This window comes from Brachionichthys hirsutus, chromosome 10 (genome assembly GCF_040956055.1).
Source record: "Brachionichthys hirsutus isolate HB-005 chromosome 10, CSIRO-AGI_Bhir_v1, whole genome shotgun sequence".
Taxonomy (NCBI): domain Eukaryota; kingdom Metazoa; phylum Chordata; class Actinopteri; order Lophiiformes; family Brachionichthyidae; genus Brachionichthys; species Brachionichthys hirsutus.
Genome location: NC_090906.1, coordinates 3,480,659 through 3,497,096, shown reverse-complemented (window position 1 = coordinate 3,497,096; position 16,438 = coordinate 3,480,659). Strand labels below are relative to the sequence as shown.

Below are 16,438 nucleotides of genomic sequence, written 5' to 3'. Positions count from 1 at the left end.
TAGCAATGGAGTCAAGAGTATCATGAATTTAATGTACATCCAACTTAATTTTTAATCTTTTAAGCACCACGCATTATAGCAGTATAAATCTGCTTCGTTCAAGTTTTAGGACGAAAACAATCTTTCAGAAATGACACATGAACACTTTAGACTTTAAGTCATAGCTTTATTTCTCTGGTTGTCCATATAATATAGCTGCCTCAATGAATGGAGGAACATGAAGTCAAAAATATTAGCCGCTGATATTCTTGATTAGATTCATCCAAACAGCTTGTTCACATTTAATACGACAGCTGAGACCCGGTGTAGGAGACTGTCTATCGGCTTCAACTGATGGAAACTCCATTTTGTTATATATTGTTAAACAATATATTTACCAATTATGATGGGACAATTATGTTCCAATACTTCTGTGACAATTTTCTTTAGCTAAACCTCGGGTCTAGAATATGCAATCTAAAATAATTTTATAAGACCATTGATTCAAAATCAGTAATCAATTGATTTAGGATGTTAAAATCACCATTTAGCCACTATTCTGCTGTAGTGGAACTAATCTAAAGCAGCTCCCCTTTGTGAAATAGTCACAAAGCAGAAACAGGCAGAATTATTTGATTAAACTTTTCAGCATTTAGTCATGAAATTAAAGCTTTGGTAAAAAAAAAAAAAATGTTTAGCACAAGAAGTGAAAGTTTTAACAGAACCAAAGATTGGCAAAAAATAAAAATTGAATCGATTAAAAAAAGCTTTTAATTTCAAAGTGCTGTGCGGCTCTGGGTTGGAACCTGAACCCAAGAAGCAAAATCAAGTCAAACATAAAAGCTATTCTTGGCCTCAACAAACACTTTCACATCCGTCAACTCATGTTAAACGGATAGTTTAAAAGTAAGTAGAAGATACGATATAAATAACTACTAAAAAGAACCGTTCACGTCTCACATTCAGTCAGGCTTGATGAATCCCACCAACGCAGAGCGGATTATGGCATCAGCATAGGTTCAGCTCAAACACTGACCCACACACGGCTCCAGAACCACAGTGTGGATGCGCGTACACAAGAGAGCCTAAAACCAATAATACAATCTGAACTCAGACCAAAGAGAATTAATTTCTCTTAAACCAAACAGCGAGATTCATCCAAGTGAAACTTAGGACTCAAAATGTCTCAAAATGTGCTGAATTGCAGTATTGGTAATATTCTCACTGTAAATGAGTACATGTAAGCGTGTGTGAATCCACTATTTGACAGCGGGGTGCAGCGGCGGACAAGGAGACGCATTCTTCTGCAAACCCACGGCTTCATTCCCTTCTGGCCCCGGGGCCGCCTCCTCGTCATACAGACGCCTAAAACCGTCATAATACTCGTCACAGTCCCCCTGCTCTCTGCCGCGGCCCCCGCCGGCCCGTCTGAGGCTCCACGGGAGGCTCCGGCCTCGCCCCTCTTCCCGGATCTGGGCGCTGTCGAATATGTACACGGCGTTGGGCGGTAGGGAGAACTCCAGGCTGTGTAGGTACTCGTCCACCATCTCTTTGCAGTGAATGAACTCGCCGCTATCAACCTAGGTGAGCAAAACATCACAACGGGTCAAGCGTTACAAGCAGGAACCAGATTTAAAACGTGGTTTACCGTTCAGACGGGACTCAGTTCAGGTGGTGGCACATTAAGCATACCCGGTTCCTCATTAAATATAATCTCCCCATTACTCTGAACTGTGTGCCTTTATGGAAGGGCGCTCACGGCAAAAGAGAAAAGAAGAGGCCTGCGTCTGTTCTTACTTGTGCTTTCTTCAGCAGATCGGTGATGACCGAGAACCAGTCGGGCGTGAGCACCTCGAGCTCCAAAGTTATGATGGCTAAGGCCAATGTGGAGCCCTTGAACTGCCAAAGCTGGTGGCAGGCCATACAGTGCTGCACCTGCCTGGTCCACAACACGGCATGGAAGTCCGGAGGAGTCTTCTGATATCCTGGCCCGGCGGGAAGCAAACCGGGGCCTGCTGCCGGCTCGCACCCGACACTGGATCCGAGCCCGATGGACGGAATAAGGCGAGGGTGGTCAGTGACGAGCAGGGCGTGAAACTGGATGGGAGACGTGCGGCAACACAGGAGAGAGAGACCAAGACTTTAGCGTAACGATGTCATTTCTGTCCCATTGTCCATCATTCCCACCTTAACATAATAAAAATAAAACATTTAACATTGGGCCATAAACATCTGACAAAAACATCAGTCATTTCCATTTACCCAGGATGCTCTGTTGTAGTGCGAATCCATGTCGTTGCTGCAGTAACAACTAGAAAAGCACTCGGAGCGCAGACCTCTGCCAAGCAGCGCATTCCCCTCCTAATTAGATTGACGCCATCTCCATGGTGATCTGGATCACCACCAAAATATTCTAGATTGTTCTTGGTATCTTGATACACCAACCATGGAAAGTAAACGTGAATCAGAGTTTGTGTATTTTTAACTGATATTTGAATCCATAAATGGAGTATAACGTTAAATTGTAATATATTTTTCCCGACCTCATTCTGGATCAGACCCAGAAGACATTTTGCATCGGACCCCTTTATAAATCCAGATTTTTTTGTATCCAGATCACTCTCAAAATTTAATGGGATCTCCTCTAGACCAAGTCCCATCTTCAGATTCCCCCTCCATCAAGATCCAGCCAGCATGTTTTCCATAATCCTGCCAACAATCAAACGGCATCAAACACAATCTGCTTTGCGGAGGCCAATCATTACCATCAGCTTTATCATCGACCTACTCGTCTTCCCCAGATTCAGTGATCTTGTTCGTACCGTTTCATAAATGCACGGCTTTTCTGTGTTCCCATTTGTGGATAGGAGCTGTAAATCACAGCCTGAGTGGGTTCTCCTTTCCGTTTAGTTTGAGGGCTGACTCTAGCAAGCTAGCTCTACCCTTTGGTTTAAATGGAGCGGGATTTTTTTTTTTTTTTGAAGGGTTTAATGAAAGAAAGAAAAAACACACCTCCAGCCATGAGGGACTTTGGTTTGCTGTGGATGCAAACAGAGCGAGTAACAAGATATCTGTGTAAATCATCTTTAATCATGTGAAAGTGTCATGATGGAGAGTCGGACAAGAATCAGAGATTTGAGTGACCATTTTATAAACAATGAAGAAAAAACATATTTAGGAAACAATTCTCCAGGGCAGGGGATAAAGGAATTGTGAGAAATTGTTTTAGTTTAAAAGTCTTTATTTGAAAAGTATAAACAGAGAGAGAAAAAATCTTTATTTTATATAGTTTTTATTAATATATTACGTCTTTATTTTAGAAGTCATGGCTTTTTATAAAAAATAAAATGAAGTGCTGTAATAACAGATTCACGACACACGTAAACCGATGACATCATCAGTTTGGTTCACAAACGGTAATAGTGGGACAAAGGGACTTTTTCCTTTCAGAAGATACCGATTCTATGTGCCAAAAAGCTTTTATGGCGTCAGTTTATGGTTTGTGGCTTTAAGGAAATGCTTACGTCCTCTACCCCTTTCAAAAATAACAAAAATAAACCAACGTGTTTGTGGATGGAATGTTTGTTGCACTTTGTTCAAAGACGAGATCTGAAAACGCACAACTGGAAGTATTTATCTCCTAGACGAACCAAATTCTTATCTTGAATTATGCTCATCAGGAACGGTGGTTTGCCACCAGAGAATCTAGTATGGGAACAATATCAATGGAAACAGTTTCTGTAGTGTGAATCTATTTAGCATGATAAATCATTTTTGTCAAGTACAAGATGTATTCATAAAGTATCCAACCGCCGCCCCACCTTCATAGATTGTAGTTTTCAGTCAAATTACGGTTTTGTTTGCTTTAAAAGTAAATGAATCTATATATAAATTGTGCTGGGCAACAAGATAATTCCCCGTAGGAGTCAGAGGGTTCTGTTAAACTGGTTCCAGTCCAAACAGTTAGATAACAGCACCGCGGGTTCAGAGAAACAGAAACGACAGTTCAATATGATTTATTATGAGGTGCTGCTAGCGTGGCTCTACAAACAGAATAAAGTCCTGTTTTACGCACTTAATTATTACAATATTAAAATTGTATTTGTTGAGCAAAGTGTAGCCAATAATTACTTAATACTAAAACTAAAACCACTGCAACCAGTACGACTTCTTTTTGAAACCCATTGAGAACGCAGACTCCGGTTTGTCCAATGTGTGATCCAATAACGTCACATTTCCAAGAAGGCCGTAGAAAGTTTAACGCGAGAGACTTGGAACTGAGACAACGATCTGGTACTACAGTCGTGGTTCTTCAGGGTTGCAGGTGTAACACTGGCATATTTCTGATACATTTTTTTCCGTTTTGGAAATCAATCTGGGATTCAACGTCTTCTCTAATGAGAATATTTGATTTTATCATTTTTATTATTACATGGGTGGGATTCTGTTACAGGGATGCATCTAAAAAAACAAACTAGAATATTAAGGAGAAGTTATTTCAGGAAGCAAAGTTTTGCATATGGAGCTGGTAGTAATGGTCGCAATGAGTCAAATCAAAAGAAAGGCACAATCTCAAGAAGGACCAATACTTTACCGAGGTGGGGGCGGTGTGCAAATTTGATGCAAGCTCGATGGTTTGCTGTGTGCTTTTGTACTGCCGTGTTTTAATGCAAGACCAGGACCTGAAGTTAAATCATTTCAAAGACTGAGCTAGCTCACTCTGAAAAGGTCCATCTTAAAAAAAGAAGAAGCCTTGTTCGCCCGTTTGTCTGCTGAACTGACTTACTATGTGAACGAAGTCGACTGGTGTCGCGATGTACAAGTCCCAGTGCAGCTTGTCCAGAATGATCCTTTCCATGCGAAGTATTTCCGCCGTTGAAAAGTTGCATCCGCTCTGCACAACCAGGTCTTTGACGGAGCTTATTACCTGTGTGAAAAGACGGCGACAACGTGAAACAAATAAACGTACCGATTTAAACAAGCGCGGATTGTCTGTCATTTGTTATTTTGGTTGTTTAACACTGATAAACTCTTACCTCATCTTCCTCGTTGATTTTGGCTGCCAGGACCAATGAGGTGAAAGCAATGCATTTCAAGTATTTGGGTTGGGCCTGAAAAGAGGAAATGTTTCATGCAAATTAGAAAGAAGCAGAAACATTTAAGCACGCGAGACACTTTTCCGCTGCATTAGTGGTAAAGATGAGGGACGGCAAATGTCGAATCAATGATGGGGATTTCAGTACTTTTAAGTAAATCGCAGGAATATTATGAGGAAAAATAAAATACGTTGACTTATTTCAATTCAATGTATTTAATGAAAAGTTAACCAATTTGAAAATATATCCAGTCACACCGTTTTTCTTCAATGCTTTCGCACTTGTCCGACATCTCTTCAGTTCAAGAATCATTTTCTAGCTACAAGTTAAATTCATATTTACAGTTCACACACATAGCTTGACAACATCCTCTTTGCAGCAGGTTCTGCCGACTCCTGCACGAACTTCCTCCTTTAATTCCTCCTTTAATTCCTCCCGGCGTTCTTGCTGCGAATTTGTGAAGTTAAAACGCTCCGCGCATCGTCATCGTTTAATATTCATCCAATCATCCAATCTGTTAAACACGCTAAAGTCGTTTGGCTTTCCCTGTTGTTCACGGAAGAAACGCTGCAAAATTGAGTCAGAGGATTTAGCCAAATCCCAGAATTGATCAATTTGAGTGAAAATTGGTTGGTAATTATCATCTGTGTAGAATTGGACTACGGCTCGTGATGATCCCCTTCACCCGAGGAGAAGGACGAGTCGGGGGGCTCATCAACACCAAAAATATGTATGAATATCCGTCTGGAGTTTGGAATTGAGCTGCTGTGGTTTAGAAACTCTTCAACTTTAGCACTTCAATTAAAAACTCGAGTGTAATGTTGCTCTCGGTGAATACAGACTTGGACGATTACGGCACAACGCAGCCATTTGCGCAGTTTTACATTCTCCACACAGACCGGGAACCACGAAGGCGACGCTGCAGCAGCTTACCTTGACTGTGGACAGCAGGCGGTTGAGGACACACACTCCCAGCGCAAAGGTCTCTGGGCAGAACCGGAACAACCTGCTCCTCTCTCCGAGCCAAAGGATCATAGCTTGGTGTTCGGGTGAAGAGATGTCTGTGCCCTGAGGGGTTATTTTTGGTCAAACTACAGTGTCACGTTACTGTTACCCATAAAAAAAAAAAAAACTAACACTATCCTTCTCCTACATGACCGTGTGCACGTGGGCTTTGGCCTCACCTGGATGCATCCACCCTTGAAGATTGGCACCTTCCAGAGGCGAGCCTCCCGGAGCAGGGCGGCCTCCAGCAGGACGCCCAGCTGATGGCTCTCCACAGCGCCTGGATTCTTCATCGCCACGCCAGCGTAGGCCAGGCTGCTCCCGGAGCACGAACACCTGAAGCAGGACGTGGAGGAAACGGATTGTCCCAAATGATGAAACTTTACATTACAGGGCCTCACTTGGATCGGAGCAGCAACGACCTAATAATAATCTATACATTCAGCCATTTAATGCATATTTAACCGATTTGATGAGGATCAATGAATAAATACATTTTAAAAGATTGTGCATCTCAACCAATCAGGTTTGGTCGCACTTCACAGATGTTTTATGTTATTTAAACGCAATCTGTTGTCATTGCACCATAACAAGACTGAACAGAGAGAACACAGGGAGGAGTTTCAGAAACTAATTCCGTGTACAATAAGAAGTCATTTTAAGAGGTATGTGCAGATAAACACAAACATGTAGCGCGGCTGAGAGCAAAGTACAACAGGAAGCGCCGTCCAGTCGGATCAGCGACGGCGCCATCATTCACACTTTGCAGGGAGCAGCGCTGGTTCGATGCTTGGAAACATTTAGAAACCGATTTGGACGTGACTCCGGTTTAATCCGCAGCGGCTGAAACGCTCCAGACACGAAACACACAGAGGATCCGAGGCGGGATAACGGACCGCAGCCTCTCCCCCAAACAAACACGGCCATCTTCCTCTTTGTCATCTGCACGGTCTCACCTCCTCGGTTTCAACAGCAGGAGATCCCTTCGACGGCGAGTGCATTTATCCGCCTTTTATTAAATTAGTCCGTATCCATAGAAAGCAGCAAACAAACAAGCAGTCGGGCGCTGTCGGAGAACGCAGCCTCGGAAAGGACCGTCTTTCGGGGCGAACATACGGAGAGCAGCAGCATTATACAAAGTGTAAAGCAAAGAGCGCGGATCGATCCAAGCAGCTGCGCGGAGGTATATAAATAAGAGCTAAAAAAAAAAGAGGCCGGAAACACAAATCAAGAGAGGATTGAGGGCAGCTTGTGTTTTGAACGCCTCAGACTCCGCCCCGCAGTGACGTCATCCCGCCTGTTCGTACATAAATGTGTTAGTGGGTCACACATCCGGGACATCACGGAAACAAAATGGTCGGGCTTTCAGTGGAAATGGAAGATCTGCTGCGTTCCGGTCGTGCCCGTTAAATCCGTTCCTGTGTGTCAAAGAGAGCATGTCGATAATATTCAGAAAATATGTATTCAGATAATATTCAGACAATTTTCGTTTCTTGTTGCAGATTAAAAAGACTGTGATGCAAACAGTGTGTAAATGTATGTCCTCTTTGTCCTTTGTCCTGGGTCCCAGTATGGTAACAGAGGCGAAGACATGGCTCTGCCACAGCATAAATGAGACATTCAAAAAGGAGGTAATCTCTGAAAGAAAATAAGTTATATTCATATAAAAAAAGATCGGTGTAGATCTACAATTATGGAACATATTTTTGTTGATAACTTATGATGACGAGAACATAACAAATACTAAAAGTAGTCTTCAGGAGTTGAAAAGTTAGGTTGCTTTATTTCGTGACATCATCATAATGCAACAACTGTGACAATTGTATCAGTCATGGCCAAGTGGGTCAGTGAGGTCATGGTCAGATTTGGCCTACACCTCCTAAGTCCTAAGCATAGATTCTGGTAACATAAATAAAAAAAACAACAACTAGAAAAACACTCAGAGAGCAGCTCGTTCCCCTCCTAATTATATTTCTAATCGGGATCATCATCAAAAGGTTATAAATTGTCCTTGATATCTTTTTACACCAACCATGAAAAGTAGAAGCGAATCGGAGTTGATGTGTATTTTATTTTTTTATTTTTTTTACAGCTTTTTGAATCCATAAACGGGGTTTTCAATGTTAAAATGTAATTTTCCCCTCCCCCCTCACCTAATTCTGGATTAGATCCAGATTAAAGTCAGTGGTGAGATAGAGACCCCCCACCCAACATGACTGTGTCAAATTCCATAAACATCGATCAATAATCAACCGAGATACCGAAAGGAAGACATTTTGAACTTCCATTGACTGCAATGTTACAGAAAATGTCAAAGTGATCCAGAATCCAGCATCTCTTCTGGGTCATCACCAAAATGTAATAATCTGTTCCTGGCATATAAGATTCCCAACATTTCTTGAATATCTCATCAAGATCCATCAGTAACCTTTAGAGTTATGTTGCAAACAGACAGACAATCAAACCAACACTACATAGCCTCCGCCTCAGCGGAGGTAAGAACCTGCATCCTCATCTGCTGTTTGTGGCTGAGGGGATCTGAGCCTCTGCAGAGCTGCAGTGCTGCAGTGCATCAGCTCATTGGTTCCTTCTTCTGTTTCGCTATTACGTTTTCGATGAACATTATCATTGGCCTTGCATGGTGTCTTTGTCATCGGTGCTGCCAGGCGACCACGGGGTCCTGTTAGCCTCCTCAGCCAGCAGTGGATCCTGTCAGGTCTGCTTCTGTTCATTTGTGGAGCTCATTAGTATGTGACAGCGGCGCTCTGCCCAGCGACGTTTATCTTTCCCTCTCAGCTGTGGGCGGGTTTGCCCTTGTGCTGTTATTTCCTCCCTTTACCGCATCTCCTCTGCATCTCTCTTCATATTCCGGTCATGAACACTGATAACTTTCTCATTTGTGCGGCGTCAGCAACCTGCTGTGCCAAACGCTGCGACATTACCAGCTGCTTTTAGGTGATATACTGTACGTGGGATTGAATGCCAAAAAGCCTCTCTCTTGACAAATGCTCTCCTCGTAGAATTAGAATTATTTATTATCACGATTGTAAGAATACACACCGAAATATACTGAGCGCATTCGTCAGACTGGCAGGAGGTTTTCATTAATAAACATTACACACATTTCGCCAACCAGATATTTAACCCAAGAGTTCTATTTTATCTTTGAATGGGACAGTTTCTATATTTTCCAGTTCTAGTTATTTTGGTCAAAAACAAAACAAAACAAAAAGTCAAAATAACCACTGACACCTGAAGAAGAATATTAAGAAGTAATTGTGATCATCCATCATTAGAAATAGTCATCTTGACTTATTGTATTTTTATTATTTTTTGCATTTTTGCATTTTTGTTGTTGTTGTTGTGTGTTTATTTTTACATTACACTGAACGATTGGACCATACTCAACTAAAGAAATGGGCATATAACTAAAATGAATTTGTTTTGTAAAAAAATGATATAGAAATTATATATATATTTTGTTTATTTTGTATGTTAATATGTAAGTTGGGTGCGTTCATTCATAATCGAGCTGTAATAAGGGTTTGGCATTAATAAGTGTTTCACTTCAGCCAATACCTTTTTCGGTCATTGTTATGTTGTTGTAGATACTGTCATGAGAATACATGGCTATATGATCCAGAATGAAGATTTACATTTGTGAAACGGTTAACCCCATTGACAGATTTTCTTTTTGAATCTAGCGTACTAGAGCTAATGGCTGTCCTGATGAACACAGTCCGCAGTGTGCTTTCAACCTATTAGCATGGTGGTATAATGACCTCCTAAATAACTGTTGATGTGAGATCTAATTAGATACCTTGTGTCCATTAAAGGCCATTAAGCTGCTGCACAGACCTGCTGTTGTTGTGTGGATTCCTTAATGTCACTTTGTGCTGCTTAACTTTCAGACTGCAGAGTGTTCAACAATGCATTCCCGAAGATTTAACAGCACATATAATGACAGCAGGAGAAAACACCTTTGTGCTTTCTCAGGTTCCTTGCTGCTTCTCTGCTGTCAGAAAATCTCAGAAATTGAGTCCTGAATTTCAGGATTTCTTGTTTTCTTTACGAGCTGTCTCAATACTTGATATAAGAAGAGTCAACCTGCGTCAGCTACAGACCTTTCACTCTGTCACTTCACACAGCTAAGTGATAAAAGACAAGGTCGACTAGTGTGTGTGTGAGCTGAGGTCACGGCTGGAATGCCGATAAGGAAAGAATCACAGCCTGCAGCATATCTGCATGTCGACAGAGGGTATCAAACACTGGTTGTATTATTGCACCGACTCAGCTTGTGTTTGACTTGCAATGCGTCATGTTTGTTCCGTGTGCTCGATTGCTTGAGATAGGAATGTCATAGGATACAGATATTTGTAAAACAGAAGCTTATTTTCACATATATTCTGGGTCTTGGAATCCACACGCCATCTCCTCCTGCCTGTCCACACTCACGTCTCCTGCTTCCTGCCCGCTTCTAGCCATTGGACTTTTAACGTATTTGCACAAAAGTGTTTGCGTGTTTGCATTCCATCGCTCTCTGCGTGCCAGTGGGAACATGACCGGGCTGAGATGTGTTTCCGTTGGTGGCTGTGAATCCTTACTTGCACCCTGTTGGTTCATGGCAGCAACAGAAGGATCTCTGTCTCCCAGATTTGACTAATTTGAGCTAAATAAAAAATAAAAAATCAAGCCCGGAACACTACTCTACTGCACTACAAACTACCCTAGGACGAAATGGAAAACACTCATGGCATTATGCAATGCTAAGAGAGAGCGAGAGAGAACCATAAACCAATAGGATGTTATTTTGGGTGTAAATTATTATTTCATGGTACTAGGAACCTGCTTCCAATAACAGAAAACCGTTCAATTCAGCTCTAGGATGAAGTTGCCATCTTGTTGATGACTCTGTCTCGAGTTGCACATTTATAATCACCATCATTTAATAATGCACATTTGTATCTCAAAGCATCTGTAACTGTTGAATTATCATATATGACACGCATATGTGCAAATAGTGCATTTGTTGGGGTCTATTTTTGTCATGAGGTTTGGTGCACTAATATAATTATTTTCACAGCACGATTATTTATGTGTGATCCATGTATAGAAACAGATACGCTGATGTATTCTTAACAATGGAGGTCTATGACACAGAGAAACACAAGTGACGTGCACACCGTGCATGCCTGACATGAATGCATGAAGTGTTCATTGTATTGATGTGATTTGTGGATCCATGAGTAAATCAGATCCCAATCCAAAGTGATCAAATTGACATGAATCATTAAACCTCCTGGGGAGGAGCTAATGACAAACACAGCATGAGAGTAGCGCCACTTCAGCTTTTCAGCTCAATTGACATTCATCAAGTATATATATAAATAAAGGATGTATAAGTAGTGGACGAAGTAAAAAAAAAAATCTGATCAGTTATTTTTATTATTTAATGCACTAAATGACCGTTTGACATGACTGGAATCAACCATGAACTACCCAGAAGGAGACATATACGTTTATTGACGTATGCAGCTCAAGTAAATTCCCATAAGGAGTTCAACAGGACCGATTTTACAAGCGATGAAAACACTCACGGAGTCTCGGGGTGGGGGGGCTCACTGACTCCAACCTCTGGGATCCTAAGCAGCCTATGAAACTGGAGACGCTGGCATGCTTGGCTTGTTATCTTACTGATGTTGAAATGCACACTGCCCTGATCACTTTAACAAGAATGTACAATGTTCCTGCATTCCCTCTGCATTCCCCCTCTGCTGGAACGCTCAGCACCACATTCATAAATTAGCATCAACCCTGAACCAACTTTGTCCTGCCAGGAACGCTCTGTGCATTTGGCTGAGCACAGTATGTCCCTGGAGTTACATCTGATCTCTGACTTTGATCACTTCCTGTCAGGCCAAATTGAATGAGTTTTCCTTTCCTTCTTATCTCTTGAGGCCCCGCCGCCCCGCTAGGGCCTCTGCACTGGCTGGACTAAACGCACATGCTCGCCTATACAGAAACCAGAAGGCTGGCCATACGCTCTGGAATTCTGAGTTTGAACATAACGTTCTGACTTTGCAAGTTATGGCTGAGATTGCTGTGAGAACACTCTTATCGTTTCATTGCTGTTCTGTTCACGCTCTAGACGTCGGACTTCCAGTTCCCATCTCCAGCCCGTTTCCATCAGAGGGGGGGGGGGGGCAGATAACACGGACAGCCCCCACAGTAAAGGACAGAGTGGTCTGTACTTTCTGAGAAGATTGGGGTCCTTTAACATTTGCAAAAAAAACTGCTGCTGATGTTTTACCAATCTGTCGTATTCACTGTTCTCTTTTATGCTGTTGTCTGTTGGGGAGGGAGCATTAAAAAACAGGGACGCGACACGACTGGACCGACTGGTGAGGAGAGCTGGCTCAGTGACACACACACACACACACACACACATGCGTGAGTGAATACATATATATGTTGAATTAGTCTCCAAAATCCGGCCCAGTTTTAACATTATTTACTGAGCAATTATCAATTGCAGCATTCTAGAGGTGTAAATAAAACATTGTCTGTTTGTGTTTGTGTGAATCTCGGACGCTAACTCTAAAAGCTTTTAGTTTACATCACTGTCGTATTCTAAATATTCAGCCCTCCTGCTCAGCTGTAGGGATCCACTCTGTAAATACAGCCAAGTCATTTAAGAGGATTAGCAGAGGACTCCTGGCCAACAGACCTGACAGTGCATTCAGCACTTATTCATCCACCCATAACGCAGACACAGGGATAGTGACTGGACGTTGGCCCTGGAAATGCTACTGGAATCATTAGAAGTCGTCAGTCTCGGTTCTGGCCGGCTGCATCATGATTAAAGGATAGATTTGGTTTACTCGGCACCACTGGGGGGAGACAGAGGCCAGATGATAGAAGTTAATGTGGCATACTAGGCGCTATAACAATGGAAGGCTTCCATTATACATGCACTTGGAATGATTTTAAAATAGCATGAAAGTCATCAGTGGAGATTCCTGCTCCTGTCTTTGGTTGATTGCAACTTCAAGGTTTAAAGGGAACATAAATCAAAAAGCAAATGTTGAATCGGAGTGCAGCAAACAAGTGTTTGCATGTTCCGTGACATTTTTGAATGTTCATCTTTCACTGAAATAGAACTCATAATGAAACAAATGCTTTCAGGTCATGGAGGACTAGATTTGATTTACCTATAAGAATATTTGTTGATCAGATACAATTACATACCCAGCCAGTACAAAACACAGCAACGTTTGTTCTGATGAAAATGTTCTGTGACACATGGTGGCTATAAAAACAAACGAACCATCGTCTGCTATCAAACCATAGCATAATATTTACATTTAAACCTACTAATGGAAAGTAGAGTGACCTCTGTGCGTGACCTTGCCCATATTTTCCAGTTTTCATTATTAGATTATTGAGTGCAAACATTCTTATTTTCATTAAGCTCAACAGGTCTTACATTTTTTTTCAAGTGGAGGGAGCTGCATTTGGGTTGCAGAGCAGTTTTGCAGCGTTCTCGTTCAGATCCTTGATATCTTTAGGCCACAGGCAGAGGAGCACCAGGAGGGATGCTGTAGTCTTTCTGTTCCGTCAGTAGGGGGCAGTGTGGTTCCACAGAGGCCGCAGAGCTGTCAGTGCCCTCTGCGCAAAAATCCTGAATCCAATGAGACGAAAATATTATATAATAATAATAATTAAAAAATTAGAAACAGAGCTGCCATCGCTAAGGAATTTCCATTAGCTGAATATCTTTCAGAGTTTGAATTGAAGCTTCTACTTCTTGTGTTGCCTTCTGACTTTCAAACCTATATTATAATTCTCTTCATACAGCAAAAAACTTTATTTTACCTTGGCGCTAGTTTGGCCGGTTCTCACTTGATGTTTGACTCTGTAATTGGAGTTCAGATCTTGGATGCTTACTTTGGTGAGTATGAGGACAAAGGATCAATAAAAGGAGTCTTGGTTTTGGTTCAGTTTGATGTCAAATCACAAATGTGCACCATTGTCTGCTCTCATCTTTTGTACATCTAGTGTGATACCAGGTTGTGTTCCCGTTCTGATTCACACTTGAAGCCAATCATGAGATACCGCTTTGAAAATAAATTCTAATCACCATACTTTTACAAATGCACGTTTAAAATCAGAATCAGTTCTTAGATAGCACCTTGGGTGAAGAATTAATTCTCAGTCTAATCCGTACTGAGCGTGGATTTACTTCAGGCCTTAAACAAATTACGATTTCTGACATCAAATGGCTTTTCTCAACCCTCCCACTGGAAAATAATCATTTTGCACAGCACATTGTCAACCATTGTGCAATGGTTGGTCATGCCTGCAAGGGCGTTCTTTACTGATATCCTGATTTTACTCCGGATTAAAGAGGACATTTCTGCTCATTATGGGAATTACCTGCTTTTTTAAATAATCAGCATTGGACAATGAAATCCTGTTGTCAAAATGACCTGTTAATATTCGAAATCATCAGATAAAGTAATGCACTCTCTTTCCCCTCATGGAATCATCAGCTCCTGCATGTGTGATATCAAAGCATCTTCAGCTCAAGCTGCTTCACCGAGGTAAGGGAGGAGTTGCAGCTGCTGACTTTTCCACGCCTCACCAGCCACCACCTTCTCCAACTGTTTCTCATGTGCTCGCCTCGCATCACATTCTTATATAACTCGACTGTGCTCATGGAAATTGGTAAATGGCCTCCTGATTGGCTTCAGAATGCTGAAATTTGGAAATCAGAGGCATCTTAGAGCTAGAGCTCAGCAGATGGCAATGCTGTTCTGTTGCTTCGGTTGGCCCATCACATTTGTCTTGACTGAAACAGCTTCTGTAATTACTGGCATTACATTTGGGGCAGATATCTAATGTATGTTACCCTGAGGCCGACTTTGGCGATCCTCTCCCCGTTGCTCAAGGCTTTGCGGTTCAGGTTTGCAGCTTCTGAATGGATTTACATAAAATTGGCATAAGTATTTCATGTTCCCTTTAAATGAATTCGAATAACTTTTTATATACAGTACTCAAATAAAATGTCCAATTACCAAAATCCTCATTTGCCTCAGCTGTACTCTGTTCTAACGAACTAGCAAATCTGGGCAAGTCAATACATTGAAGTAAAATGTTTGGAATAATGAATATTAAATGTTCTTATTAACAGCATTCGAGCATTGCATTGCCACTGTGATCATATTAGCATGCATGTGTAAGCATTTAGTTCAAAGGCTACTGTCTATTCCATGTTTGTACATATCAAGAGTGAATCCTCCACGCGAGTTAATCATAGAGTTCCTCAGGGCTCTGTACTGAGAGATCTAATATAGTTCATACTACATGTGCTCGCTTTAGGTGGCATTATTGGTAAACACCTTTAATTTGTAATGCAGAGAGCACATAATTATGAGTACGACCAAACCCAATCAGACTTTATTCATGGACATTTTATTCCGCAACAAACTGGTTGATGTTCAGTTCCCTCCTACCAAACCCTGCACTTATCACAAACACACTAATAACACGTTCATATAAAGATATAGCCCCTTGCAATGCGATTCATCCAGCACCACTGTGGGGAATTTGGGAGTTACTATTGATCAGGATACCTTTTAACTCCCAATATGAATTTCCACGACTGCCTTCTTGCACAATATCTTATGAGTCAGGCTCATTTGATCTTTAAAATATGTGGAAATATAAATCATGTATTTGCTACTTGTCGGCTGGATTATTATAATCTATTATCGGGCTGTTCAGATAAATCTCTAAGGACTCTAACTGCCGATCCAAAATGGTGCTGCACATGCACTGATCAGAACTAATACAAGAGATCACATCTGTCTGCACTGGACCCCTGATCCAGAATAGGATTTAAAATGCGTTCCTAGTTCAGATAGGCGATTTGAGACGCAAATGCGCATCCAAGTATGTGCGTGATGCACCTCATTCTCCTCAAAAGTTACAATTTCCCCATCTCTTCCTTTGTTCTTTAAGACTGCTGCTGCTCCACCAATAGGATCTGATCAGGAGGTTCAAGGTGTTTTCTCATGACTCCCCAATCTATTCATAGAAGCATAATCTGTGGTTCGTTCATGATCTAGACACAAAACTCAAAATCTATAAATCCTGCTGCTGTGATTGGTATTTCAAACTCATAATCATTTTGAACTCACAGCTAAGAGCATGAAACTGCAGCTCCAAGTGGCGTGAGGCATTCTGATGGAAAGCCAATAGAGAGCCTTATTGAAGAATGGGGGTCCACTTGCGTTTCGGCCTACTGTGGATTTAATATTAGAGATAAAGTTTTCTAACAATATCATCTATATCAT

The 16,438-nt window shown here is 41.6% G+C and overlaps 1 protein-coding gene across 1 annotated transcript; it reads right to left on the bottom strand.

The window, feature by feature from the left end:
- Positions 1 to 169: 169 nt before the first annotated feature.
- On the bottom strand, positions 170 to 6,373 carry ccni2 (cyclin I family, member 2). Its single transcript, XM_068744670.1, has 6 exons — positions 6,260 to 6,373; positions 6,009 to 6,143; positions 5,016 to 5,090; positions 4,766 to 4,906; positions 1,777 to 2,076; positions 170 to 1,559 (listed from the first exon to the last, which is right to left on the bottom strand). Exons 1-6 carry the CDS (start codon positions 6,371 to 6,373, stop codon positions 1,239 to 1,241), a joined length of 1,086 nt encoding a protein of 361 aa, XP_068600771.1. The 3' UTR covers positions 170 to 1,238.
- Positions 6,374 to 16,438: the final 10,065 nt, after the last annotated feature.